The following is a 12,748-nucleotide window of genomic DNA, read 5'->3' on the forward strand; positions in this document are numbered from 1 at the left end:
AAGAAACAAGTGTGTCTCCAAGGAAAACACATTGACCTGCCATAGACTTTCGATCATCCACACTAGTGGCCCAATCTGCATCTGAAAAACCTGCTATGTCTAGATAAGCAGAGCATTTAATGTGTAGACAGTAGTGCATAGTGCCTTGGAGGTACCTTAAAATTCTCTTGATACCCTGCCAGTGATCTAAAGTTGGAGAGCTCATGAAGTGACTAAGTTTGTTGACAGAGAAAGCAATGTCAGGTCTTGTATTTGTCAAGTACTGCAATGCTCCTATGGCTTGTCTGAACTCGATTGGATTTTTCAGTTTCTCCCCTTCAATTGTAAACTGCTTGCCAGTTACCATAGGAGTGGGACAGGGTGATGCATTTTCCATCTTAAATTTCCTTAGCAAGTCCTTTATGTACTTGGATTGCTTTAAGTACATACCAGTTGCATCTCTATGAACTTCTATGCCTAAGAAATAATGTAATTGACCAAGATCCTTTAGGGAGAACACAATGTTGAGTTGTTTGACAAAGGCTTCCAGGAAGTTGGTGTTGTTCCCTGTCACTATTATATCATCAACATATATTAGAAGAAAAGTAATATGATTTTTACCTCTTAGAGTAAAGAGTGAGGTATCACTTTTTGTGTTCTGAAAACCCCATTTTAGCAAGGCATTTTTGAGGCTGTCAAACCAGGCTCTTGGTGCTTGTTTAAGTCCATAGATTGCCTTAGATAATTTGCAAACATGATTGGGTTTGGTTGGATCTGCAAAGCCTTCTGGTTGATTCATATATACGGTTTGCTTTAGATAACCATTGAGGAAGGCATTATTTATGTCAAGCTGCTTTACTTCCCAATTAAGGTGAACTGCAATTGCAAGGATGATTCTGATTGTGCTGGCCTTAACCACAGGGCTGAAGGTTTCTTCATAGTCTAATCCAGCTGTTTGTTGAAATCCTTTTGCAACTAATCTGGCTTTTCTCCTTTCAATGGTGCCATCTGCTTTGTACTTGGTTTTGAACACCCACTTGGAGTCAATGATGCTTTCTTGGGCTTGATATGGTACTAAGGTCCAAGTATGATTGAGATTCAGTGCCTGAATTTCCTTGTGCATAGCATCTTTCCACTGTGGACTTTGGAGGGCTTCTTGTGCATTTGCTGGTTCCTTTTCTTCAACACAGTTTTCAGCTAATCCAATATACGGAAGCTTTGGCTTGTGAATACCACTTTTGCTTCTGGTGTGGATCCGGCCTTCCTCAGGAAACCCTGTGTTTGTGTCTAATTCAGCAGGTGCCTCAGGAAGACCTGTGTTCGTGTCTAAGTCAGCAAGTTCAGTAACATTCTCCTGAAGCTGTTCATTGGAAGCTTCTGGGTTCCCAAGTGGTTCTGGTTCAATGTGGAAGTCATTGTTAGCAGGAACAATGTCTTCTCTAAGTGATGGACCTGTAACACGCAATGGAAAAGAACTAGATGGATTCTCAGTTAGTGTTTTTAAAGGAACTCTTGTATTAAGAAAACCATCATGGAACGGGAAGTGATCTTCATTGAAAACAACATGTCTTGAGATGAAGATTCTACCATGAGAATTGACACATTTGTACCCTTTGTGAGAATTACTGTAGCCCAAGAACACACATCTTGTTGTGTGGAACTGCAACTTGTGTTGATTATAAGGCTTGAGACAAGGGTAGCAGGCACATCCAAATGATTTTAAGTAGTTGTAGTCGGGTTCCTTTTTATATAGAACATAATAAGGGCTTTTATTTTGGGTTACTGGTGAGGGCAGCCTGTTTATAATGAAAGTTGCAGTGGAGAATGCTTCCCACCAGTAACTCAGAGGCATTTTAGCTTGTGCCAACAGTGTCAACCCAAGTTCTGCAATGTGTCTGTGTTTTCTTTCAGCTCTGCCATTCTGTTGTGATGTATATGGACATGACATTCTGAATTGTATCCCTGTTTCTATAGCATGCTTCTGAACAGCTTTATATTCACCACCACCATCACACTGAATTGTTTTAATCCTTTTGTTGAACTGATTTTCTACCATATTTTTGAACTGGATAAAGACATGAGCAGTATCTGATTTTTGTTTTAAAGGATAAATCCATGTAAACCTAGTGAAATCATCAATGAAATGGACATAGTATTTAAAACCAGATGATGATATTATTGGTGCAGGACCCCATACATCAGTGTGGATTAATTCAAGGATATCCTGAGCATAAGAGGAAGAGGATTTAAAAGGTAAAAAATTCAGCTTGCCATACTGACAAGCCTCACAGAAGCTAAGATTATCACTAGGTGATAATTTTACATTATAGTCTTTTAAGACCTTGTCTAAGATCTTATTATTAGGGTGTCCAAGTTTCCTATGCCAGCTTTCTTTGACAGATACAAAAACACATGGGTCTTTTTCTTTTTCTGAGAGTTGATACAATCCATTCTTAAGTTTCCCTTTTAGAAGTACCTTCCCTGTCAGCTTGTCCTTCACAAAGCAAAAATTTGCATCAAACTCAATAAGAATATGATTATCAGCAGCTAGTTTGGACACACTCAATAGGTTTTTGGTAATATTTGGCACATATAAAACATCATGTAAGTTGATAGAATTAAGTTTTGAGGAACCAGTTCCAGCAATTTGTAACTTTTCACCATTTCCAACAACTAGAGAAGTCTTACCATGATGTTCAGTTAGATCACCAATCTTGTCTGTTTGGTGTGAGACATGGTTGCTTGCACCACTATCAAAGTACCAGTCATAGTCTCGAGCAGAGTTTTGAGAAGCTAGGAAGGCATTGGGAGGTCCTTGTTTTTCATTGTCTGTTGAATTATTAGAGTTTGAGTAGGCTTTGTCAAACCTGTAGTAGCAGTACATTGCTGTATGTCCCATCTTGTTGCAGACCTGGCATGTAGGCTTAGATGGTCTACCTCTTCCTCTGCCTCCTCTCCAACTTCTGAAGTTGGAACCTCTCCAGGTGCTGTTTGTGTTGAACCTATTACCCTTGTGATCAGCTTTGGTAACCACATTTGCTGTTGCACTGAGGTTTAGGTTGGTGAGGCTGTTTAGTTGCTCAATTCTATTTTCAAAGGTCAACAATTGAGCCTGTAGATCAACCCAAGTGAGTGTTGTTTGATCAGATAATTTGACAACTATTGGATTATATTCAGAATCCAAACCATTCAGAGTTTGAATGAGTAGATCAGAATTTGAGATTTCATGTCCTGCAAGTTTGAGTTTATCAGCCAGATTTTCATTTTGGACAGATAATCTTCCATTTTCATGCCTCCTTTTCTGGTGGTATGGAACTCAGATTTAAGGTAAGTAACTCGTGACCTTGTGTGAGCACCAGCTAGACTTTGAGCTTCATCCCAAAGTTGTTTTGAGGTTTCACAGTGTAATAACTGTGTTGCCATGTCAGCAGTCATTGAATTCATTAACCAACCAAGGAGTTGTTGATCACTTGCTTGCCAGTCTTCAAAATCAGGATTGGTCTTTCTGATTGAATCTGCAGCAAGGATGAATTCTTCAGGGCACTCCTTTTTCCCTAACATGTAACCATCGAGCCTGGCACCTCTGATGATAGGTAATACCAGTGATTTCCATAGGGGAAAGTTGTCTCTGTCCAGCTTGACAGATACAGTGGATGGAAGGTCATTTTTGGGGTTGGAATTGGTAGCGGATGACATGGTTTGTTTTTCGGATCAAGAGCCTTCAAGGCGTAACAGCTCTGATACCAAGATAGAAAACTGAATATTGTATATTCACTTTCATATGTTACATGTGTGAATACCTGAATATATACAGTAAAAAGAGAAGTAGCTGATCCTATAATCATGCTAGTCATTATAGCAATGATTCTACAATAATGACAATTATTGATTACATTAAAGTCTAAAATATGGAATAGCTTAACTATAGGGATTGACTAATTCATATCATGATTCTCATGATCATCCATGATTATAGGATCCGTAATCAAGGGAGATTTATTGATTCTCTAACTATTCCTGTATCTTATATCTATCATTGTTTCCATACTCGACAGATATGAAATTTGTATTCTTATTCTCGTACCTGTCGGGTACCGAGTATATCAGTACTCATCTCGTATCCGTCCAAAAATTAATTAAATATTATTTTTTTTTGCAAAAAATAATATAAAAATAAGGATTTCAACATAGAATAATAATTACAAAATTACATTAATTAAATTTTATTTAACATAAATAAAAAATAGCAAGAAATTACATAAATTTTAAGTAAATTCTAAAAAAAAAATTAAATATTTATAAATTTTAAGTGGGTACAACTACAAGTATGGGTATAGGGCGAATATGTATTTACTCATTCCCGTCCTCGATTTAATGAATCGGGTATTACCCGTACCCATATCCTTGTTTGGTCAAATCAGATATTTCCTGTCAAAGTCAAGGTGGTTTCAGACATTACCTATAGGTATGTGTTTACTTGTCATCCCTATTCTTAATATATAAATCAAGTCTGCAAATTTTAAAAAAAAATTAAAAATTATTTGATACATTGTTTCATTAATTCAAATTGATGAATAATCATAAAATCATTTTATATGTTGATTTGAATTAATGAAATGAAGTATAAAATAGTTTTTCAAATTTTGTAAAAATTTGCAAACTTCATCTGTATATATGAGGAGAGCTTCATTTACTTTAGAAGTAAGTCTATCTAGACTTATTCTGTTCAATAACTCATGTTTTACATCAAATTTCAACGATTCAACCGTTGAATTTAAAATTCTTAATGCATAAGTCCAGTTTGTGAATTTTTAAAAAATTTAAAAATTATTTGATACTTTGTTTCATTAATTCAAATTGATGGATAATCATAAAAATATTCTATATGTTAATTTAAATTAATGAAACGAAGTATCAAATAATTTTCAAATTTTTAAAAAAAATTATAGACTTGACCTATGCATTAAAAACTTTAGTTTCAAGAGTTGGATCATTGAAAGTTGATGTAGAACGTGAGTTATGAAACAAAATAATTCTAGGTAAAATTACTCTTGAAGTAAAGAGATCTCTCCTCATATATATATGTGTGTGTGTGTAAACACCAATTTTGTTCCATCAAGTTTTCTAATAATTTCTTTCTCAAATCTCCAAATTAATTATTCAAGAATAAAAGAATAAAAGAATAATATATATATATATATGTATATATATATATTTGTGATTTGTATATTTAAAATAAAAATAGAGTGATTAATTATAGTTTTTCCTTCTAAAATATAATATAAAATAAAATAACAAAAATAGAAAGAAATAAGAAAATCAAATAGTGTATAAATGAGTCAGAAAACAAAACCAAGTAAAAGAATTGGGAGGCACCATTTTGAGTTTAAGAAACAAAGACTTTCTCTTGCACCCTACGTTCCTCCTATTCTCATACAAGGTAGTACAAGCCCTGTTTTCCTTAAAGGTTGTTTATGGTACCCCTGCGGCTTTTCCCTTTTGATTGAAAAAAATCCTCGACATAAGCATAAGAGAAAAAGAAGGAATTCATAGGTGAGGATAGGGGACGATATATAGGGGTCGAGGTTCATTTTCTAGGGGGAGAGGTTTTAGAAGCGGAGGAATCCGCAGTGGAAGGAGGAGAGGTTTTGGAAGTGGAGAAAGGAAGGAAGAATCCAGAGTGGAAGGAGGAGAGGTTCGGAAGCAGAGAAAGGAAGGAAGAATCCGTAGCGGAAGGAAGAAGCAGTAAGGTAAATGGTTTTTCAACCTATTCACGTTACCCCCTTTATTCATTTATTTTTTTTTTAGCTTAGATTATATTATTAGCTTGCACACGGAACCTGCACAAGAAGTCACAACGTCAAAGCCTTTGTCGTTTCATGTCATTCTTACATTCACGTCAAGTCACTTTCTAAAAGTATATATATATACAATGAAAAGCAAAGAAATCACGCACGAATTGTTTTCCTATTGTCACTGTTGCGCGCAATTCTCATTATATTCATCCATTTATTTAGTTTCATTTATCTTAAACATGTTTTACCTTTTTAGTCAATAATGAATTTAGTAATATGTATTTGGTAATTCTCAGCTATGTAATTTGTGACAAGTTATTCGTCAAATATATTACTTCTACTATTGTGTAGACTTAGATTAGTTTATATTGTAAGAATTATGCCTAAATCCTGTACATACTTAATATCATCAATAAGGAATTAATAAAAATATACACTAAACTAACGAGGCAATATTAAAAATAAAATAAAAGAAGAAAGATAAGTAATATTATAAATTAAGTTTTAAGTAATCTATATTTTTCTATTGGATGTTTATTTGATCATTTTTTTTTAAATTACCTTCTTATAATACTCTTAATCATCATTTAAATTTATTTTATTAAGAAATAAATTGGATGTAATGTCTTCTTAATCTTGAAGTCTCAGAGTACAAGTTGTGATAACTTTGTAGTTCTAAGCTTTCTCCTAAAAATGAAATATTTCATAATTGTTAATCTAGATTAAGTCATTATAATAAAATAATAAAAAAATAATTTTATTTACAATAAAAAGGGGAGGATTTTTCTAACATTTTGTTTTAAAGAGAATGAACTAATTAGATGAAAGATTTATTTAATCCTAGAGGCTTGGAAGCACAAACTGTGATAATTTGATAGTTCTAAAACTTCTTTTTAGAACTTTAAAATATGTCAAACCATTTTATAAAAAGAATTAGCTAAGGAGTACACCTTAGTTGATTTCATCCTGCAAGACACGTGAATTGTGACAGTTCAAAGATCCTACAGTAATAATAATAATAATAATAATAATAATAATAATAATAATAATAATAATAATAATAGTAATAATAATAACAATAATAATTAACGTGATATTCTCTTATCAACATTTATATTAATAATCTATCATTTTAAAAAAGGATTATTTAAATGTAACATTCTCTTGATTCTAGAGCTTAAAGGTGCAAGTCGTGACAATTAGTCATCTTAAAGTCTTTATTTAAATTCAAAGTATGACTAGATATCAAAAATATATTTTTACAATATTCAATATAAATATTGGAAGTCATTATATCAAAAATTTATTGGAGGAATGGTTAATTAGGTGTGACATCTTTTTAACCATTGATTTTAAAATACAAGTTGTGACGACTTGATATCTTTAATTTTTTCTTCTCCAAAACAAAAATATTCAACCAAAAATTCTTTCAAGATAATAATATCTATAACAATTATAATTAAAATTTCATTGAGTTGACTTTGGTGTACAACTCAGTCAATTTTATATTTTACGGTGAATGAGCTGAAACAGTTCAAGAATCCTAAATTAAATAAAAATAGAATTTAATTTAAAAAATATCAACACATAAATATTTTCTACAAAGAACTACGTGACTCTGATTCTCCATTGCATATGGAGATACGTAGGAGCAAGAAATAAATATTGTCGAGCCCCAAAAAATAATATTATCTTTTTATATAATAATTTTGATTTTTTACAAAAATAAATGCACTAGTTAAATAAAATATATTTAATTGTTATAGTTAATTTCGATTAATCTAGGGTGAGATAAATATTTTATAAATTATAAATAATTTGTTTAATTAATTAAAGGTAATCGTCTTAGGACGAACGTTGTGAGGTGCTAATATATTCCTTACACGTAATTGATTCCCGAACTCAAAAATCTGATTTTCGTAGACCATTTTCTACTTTGTAATTTTTCTAATGTTTTTCCATGGAAATAAATATTAGTGACGAATCCGTATTTTTCAATCTATTTTTGTCATCCCGTGGTAACCAAGGTTGCTATAGTGTGTGCGTGTGTGTTATTTTAATAATTTTTGTACAATTTCAAAAACAAATTATAAAATCTCATTTTTCAATTTCTAGCTGTTAAAATATTATTTCAAAGCAAACATGCAATGATTAGGTTTTTTTTAGTCTAACTTTCAAGCAATCTTAAAGGAGTGGTTTGCAAGTGCTACAATTAATATATAGTTTACTTAGTATATAATTTTTTTTTGTTCTTCAATCTATTTCTCGACATTTCCAATAGTGTACCCTCCAAGAAATTATTCATATACACAAATTAATTATTTTTCATGTATATGGTTTGATTCTTCTGCATGAACTAATTCTTACAATTGGTAGCTAACTCATCTTCCTCCAAGGTGGTACTAACCAAAAAGCGATTCTCAAGTCTAAGAACTTCACAAGCAATTCTTATTAAAGTATTTTATGAGGCTTGGTGGAAAAAAAAATTTATTAGTCATTATGAATGACTATTTTAGATTCTCAAGGCAAAACTTCTTAAATAGTTAGCCCATAAACACGAGTCTTTAAGTGTACTTGAAATATTAAAATTTTGTAAGCGATTGTAGAGTAAATAAGGTTTATGCATCTCAACCATTAGAAATGACCATGATTGAGAGTTTAAGGATGAAGAGTGTAAACACTACAAAAAATTATGTAGTTAATAACGGTTATTTTCTGGCGATTTTATTAAACCGCTAAAAAATGTTGTAATTCTAGCGGTTATTATAACCGCCACAAAAAATTTGAATTTTTGGCGGTTTAAAACCTCCACAATATTCAAAATACTTATCTATGTTATTACCAGCTTTTATGCAACCACGTGGCCAATTCAATTAAAATATTTTTTATTATTGTTAAAAGAATAAAAATAAAAATGTTCGAGCGATGAGGGGCACGTTCGTACTTCTCCTTCGTTAAAGCATTTTCTTCGCTCAAAATTCTCCATGCTACTGCCGTGAGCGTGAGCATTCAATTCACGTAGACGTTACATAGATTCGTTGATGGAGAGAGGTAGACTCGATGGTTTCGGTTTGAAAAAGTTGTGCGTTCGAGCTTGGGCATATTCGGAGGCAACGTTTGTGATTATTACTTTGATTCGCTCGTTGATTGCGATAATTTGGCATTCAAATGATGAATCTACAGGTATTTTGTGTTGGAAACATTGATTCTGTTAGGGTTATTGATGATTTTATTGGAATTTGGGATCCAAATGGTTTGGGGCTTACGGTTTGGAATCATATTTTGATGAGTATTTAGTTTGAAGCATGCAAATACTTCTGGAATTTGTTCTTTGTTTGTTTAAAATTTTTCTTCTATTCCAAAACTTTTTCAAAATTTTTCGTGATATGTTTCTTTTATGTTTCCTTCTAGGTACTGTTTTCCATGAACCCATAATATGCCGCAACATACTGAGAATTGTTTCTGGTAATGCCTCAACTCTAGTTTGATCATTAATGGAGTTGAAATACAACTAAGCACCATTTACTTATTTTTTAGTTTACAGGATGGAAAATACCCATTTGTATTGGTAGGCATGCTTTTGGTGACCAGTATAAGGCCACTGACGCAATAATCAGCAAACCATGGAAGCTTGATGATGGAGGACCATCCTTGAAGACACATGTGGGCCCCATCACTAGGTCCATGGCTAGGAGAGTTGAAGAGGAGGAGGGAGTTCACACACCAAGGGACACTCTCCTCATGATCATAGAGTATTAGTTTCTCTCCTAAGCCTCATTAGTATAGGGTTATTTTATTTGCCAATTTTACCCTTGTATTTTGGGGTATTTTAGTCCTAGCCAACCTACTTGAGCAACCATACACCATCCTTCACCCTTCATCACCTTACGTCCAAAATCACCCTTCACTCTCTCATCTTCGTGACCTTTTCCCTTTGGTGAGCCTAAGATCTTTGGGCAAGGAGACTCTCTTCAAGGAGCCGAAATCATCCATGGAAGGGAGGATCCCATCACTTAAGTTGGTATTTGGTATGTTAATTTCCAAAGCCTCGCTTTCAATGGAATTGAAACTTTTTAATTTATTCATTAGAATATCAAGCATGTAGTTTACAAACTTGTGTTTATGTCGAATTTAGTCCCAGAAGATGGTGATGCTCCAACGGAGCTTGATGTTTACAATTTCAAAGGCCCAAGTGTAGCACTTGCTATGTATAAGAAAATAGAAAAAATAATATATATTTTAGCCTATAATTTAAAAACTCGTTACTATTTAATGGTTTTCATTTCAATTCTGTTTTTCTAATTTTGCTATGTTTATTTATTTTGTGATGTTTTGTGTGTAGATTATAATTTGCTGGAGGAGGTGAAGAGGGTGGCTGAATCTGCTCATAGAATGAGAACCAAATTGGGCATTTATGCATATTTTAAGTTGCCTTATCCCCTTAAAAACTTAAGGAATGTTGCTGGGAGCCGGAAAACCAAACTGATGTTTCTCCCTAATGGAATGTTGAAAAGAGAGAAGAATCAATCTAGACATGACAGAAGGTATTTTCATCATTTTATGACTAGCTTTTGTTGCATTAGGAGGATGTTACATGTAGATAATTTCCTCTTTTTCGTATATAACAACTGATTATTGTTTCTTTGTTTAGATTTTTAGGTGTTTATTAGATTTTGGCTCATTGGGTCTCATGACTTCTGTGCTGGTGCGAATTAGAATATTAATATTTTAGCAATTTTTCCCTTTGCATGCTGCCATTGCCTCATCAGTCGGATTAATTGCCCACTTGTCCCTTGCGCTTGGTTTAATTATGTTATATTTATGTTCTTGTATAAACTGATTTATTTATTTTAACCTCTTTCATGTTCTCCCTTATTCTCTCCCTTTTCTCTGAACCTGTTATTGACATGATTATGTTATTATTTACTAGAGCCAAGCTAGATAATAATGAAAAATTAGGGGATTTTACTTATAAGTTGGAAGCTGCATGTGTTGCATGTGTTGAGACAGTGGAGTCAGAAAAGATGACTAAAGATCTTGCAATTCTAATTCATGGACCAAAGTAAGTGGATCTTCTTCTCCCCTATGTTTATTCTCTCTTGAATATTTAAGTATTACAAATATATTTAAAAATCTTGTATTACAATTTGTAGTTAAGTTCCCTATTCTTGTCTCTTGCCTCGAAACATTACAAGAATGCCTAATTAACCAACTCTTCTTTTTTAATTATATACCAAATAGTTAAAAGAAAAATATATAATTAAATGTGTAGCCCCATACACCAAAATGCGATGTTCTCCCTCATCACAATATCCAAGTAGGCGAACCAAGTTTTTGTGATGAGTTTGGCTAATCACATTCACTTCTGTTTTGAATTCCAACTGATATTAGAATTAAGTTCATTTTCCAACTGACAGTTGCACCATTTTCAGAAGGGAAAGAGAATATAGAGTGGTGATCAAGTTTGTTGCCAGGGAAAACTTGCACCACTTGGGTCAGTTTTTAGCTAGTAAGCGTGCTGATGCTCCACAGGAAGCACTCCAGATTTTGTCCAAAGTATGTGTTTTTAAATTTTCTCACAAAATCTGCATTTTCTAAAGGTTTTGTCCAATCGGGAGATCCTTCTTTTCACCTGATATTAGAACACCTCAACGGCTTGGAGAGGGTTTGGAGTCATGGTGTGGATTTTACCAAAGCATAAGGCCTACTCAAATGGGTCTTTCCCTCAATATTGGTATATTACTCACCATAGATATCATTTGTTTGCTAATGAAAGTACGTTACTTAACCTTTTATTTCTCTTTGTACTCTTCTTGCATTTCATAGATATGGCTTCTGTTGCATTCATTGAACCTCTTCCAGTTGTGGAATATGTTGGCCAGCTATTAGGAAAAGATATCCTGGCGAGGCAATTGTCTGATGCTAATCGCATTAAAGTACTTATATGAACAAAGCTTGCCTAGTTCATTTTTTGTGTCGTCTTAATAATGAAAACTTACAGAGCTACTTTAAGATGTCTAACAGATTAAGAAAGCCCTCAGAGGAGTTAAATTTTTTTCATGATTCCTTCCGAAAGTGCTTAGCAAATTTATGTTATAGCCCCTATGTGTGAGTGTCACTTACACCTTGAAAGTCGAAATAGTATAAAACTCGCATAAGTATAACTTGAAATCATGTAGAAATTGTAAGATGTAAATAATGTTTCAAACTTGAAATCATGTGGAGATCTAGTTGACAAGTAAAACCTTCTACTAAATCAGTAAAGTACCTTAAGGAAAAATGCATTCAACTACAACATTTATATCTTCACAATTAATTAATATATAGTGATATTCTAGACGCTACATAATAATGTTAAATTCATCAATATCCTCTTGGTTTAGACAACAAAAAATCATCTTTTCCTGTACTGAATTAACTCTTTCTCAACTCATTTAGTTTGGCACAGGTTCTTTTGAGACAACAGTTCATTATACCAATCGTTTTTCTGCTAAATCTCTTGGCTGCATTGTGGGAAGAGTTGGGAGGTATAAATAATCTTATTAGATGTAAACTTATTTGGATTCTCATTTTCCAGCCTCTGGTTTTGTTTTTAGATTCTAAAATGCTCACAATGTCATATGATATTTTTGACAAAGGTTTTTGTAGATTTATCTCATGTGAATATTATACTTTAATCCATTGGTCCTTCCACTGAGTTTTTGTAACATTGTTTTTTTTAGCAACATAGTGTAGTGTACTCTTGTTATGTTTGACAGCCTCTGATTTCTCTTATCGAGGTAATTAACATTTCATATAATTATACCTAGAGACACATATCCCTGAGGAGCTAGAATAAGCAACAAAGCTGCAATGATGACTGTCAAATTTTGAAGTGCTTTAATCCTTAAAACTAACCATTCCATTAAAATTAAAGAATCTGTCTGCCATGTTATATGCTCTTACAGTAACTACACCAAGTGATGTCTCAGATG

General features: G+C 33.0%; 1 protein-coding gene across 12 annotated transcripts; it reads left to right on the top strand.

Annotated features, from left to right (window-relative positions):
- The first annotated feature begins 8,311 nt into the window (after positions 1–8,311).
- On the top strand, positions 8,312–12,411 carry LOC145949594 (uncharacterized). Of its 12 annotated transcripts, none has more exons than XM_083060023.1 (9): positions 8,314–8,957; positions 9,186–9,239; positions 9,319–9,802; positions 10,117–10,318; positions 10,705–10,836; positions 11,375–11,508; positions 11,601–11,653; positions 11,855–11,882; positions 12,213–12,411. In XM_083060023.1, the coding sequence occupies exons 3-8, from the start codon at positions 9,766–9,768 to the stop codon at positions 11,855–11,857; spliced, it is 561 nt and encodes a 186-aa protein (XP_082916149.1). In that variant the 5' UTR covers positions 8,314–8,957; positions 9,186–9,239; positions 9,319–9,765; the 3' UTR covers positions 11,858–11,882; positions 12,213–12,411. The 12 variants fall into 12 exon arrangements, 9 of the variants coding, with proteins under 9 accessions (XP_082916142.1, XP_082916140.1, XP_082916137.1 ...); XM_083060024.1 differs by having other exon boundaries at positions 12,223–12,411; XR_014427959.1 differs by having other exon boundaries at positions 8,312–8,957; positions 11,601–11,882.
- Positions 12,412–12,748: the final 337 nt, after the last annotated feature.

Source organism: Cajanus cajan, chromosome 1, assembly GCF_000230855.2.
Source record: "Cajanus cajan strain Asha chromosome 1, NIPB_CcT2T_4, whole genome shotgun sequence".
In the NCBI taxonomy this organism is placed as follows: Eukaryota; Viridiplantae; Streptophyta; class Magnoliopsida; order Fabales; family Fabaceae; genus Cajanus; species Cajanus cajan.

Bases quoted from the DNA above. Each gene is read 5' to 3' on its own strand.
- LOC145949594 (XM_083060014.1), top strand. From the start codon at position 9,766: ATGGAAGGGAGGATCCCATCACTTAAGTTGGTATTTG. The intron at 9,803-10,116 runs GTATGTTAATTT...TTTTGTGTGTAG, and splicing joins ATCACTTAAGTTGGTATTTG to ATTATAATTTGCTGGAGGAG. The intron at 10,837-11,374 runs GTAAGTGGATCT...CATTTTCTAAAG, and splicing joins ATTCTAATTCATGGACCAAA to GTTTTGTCCAATCGGGAGAT.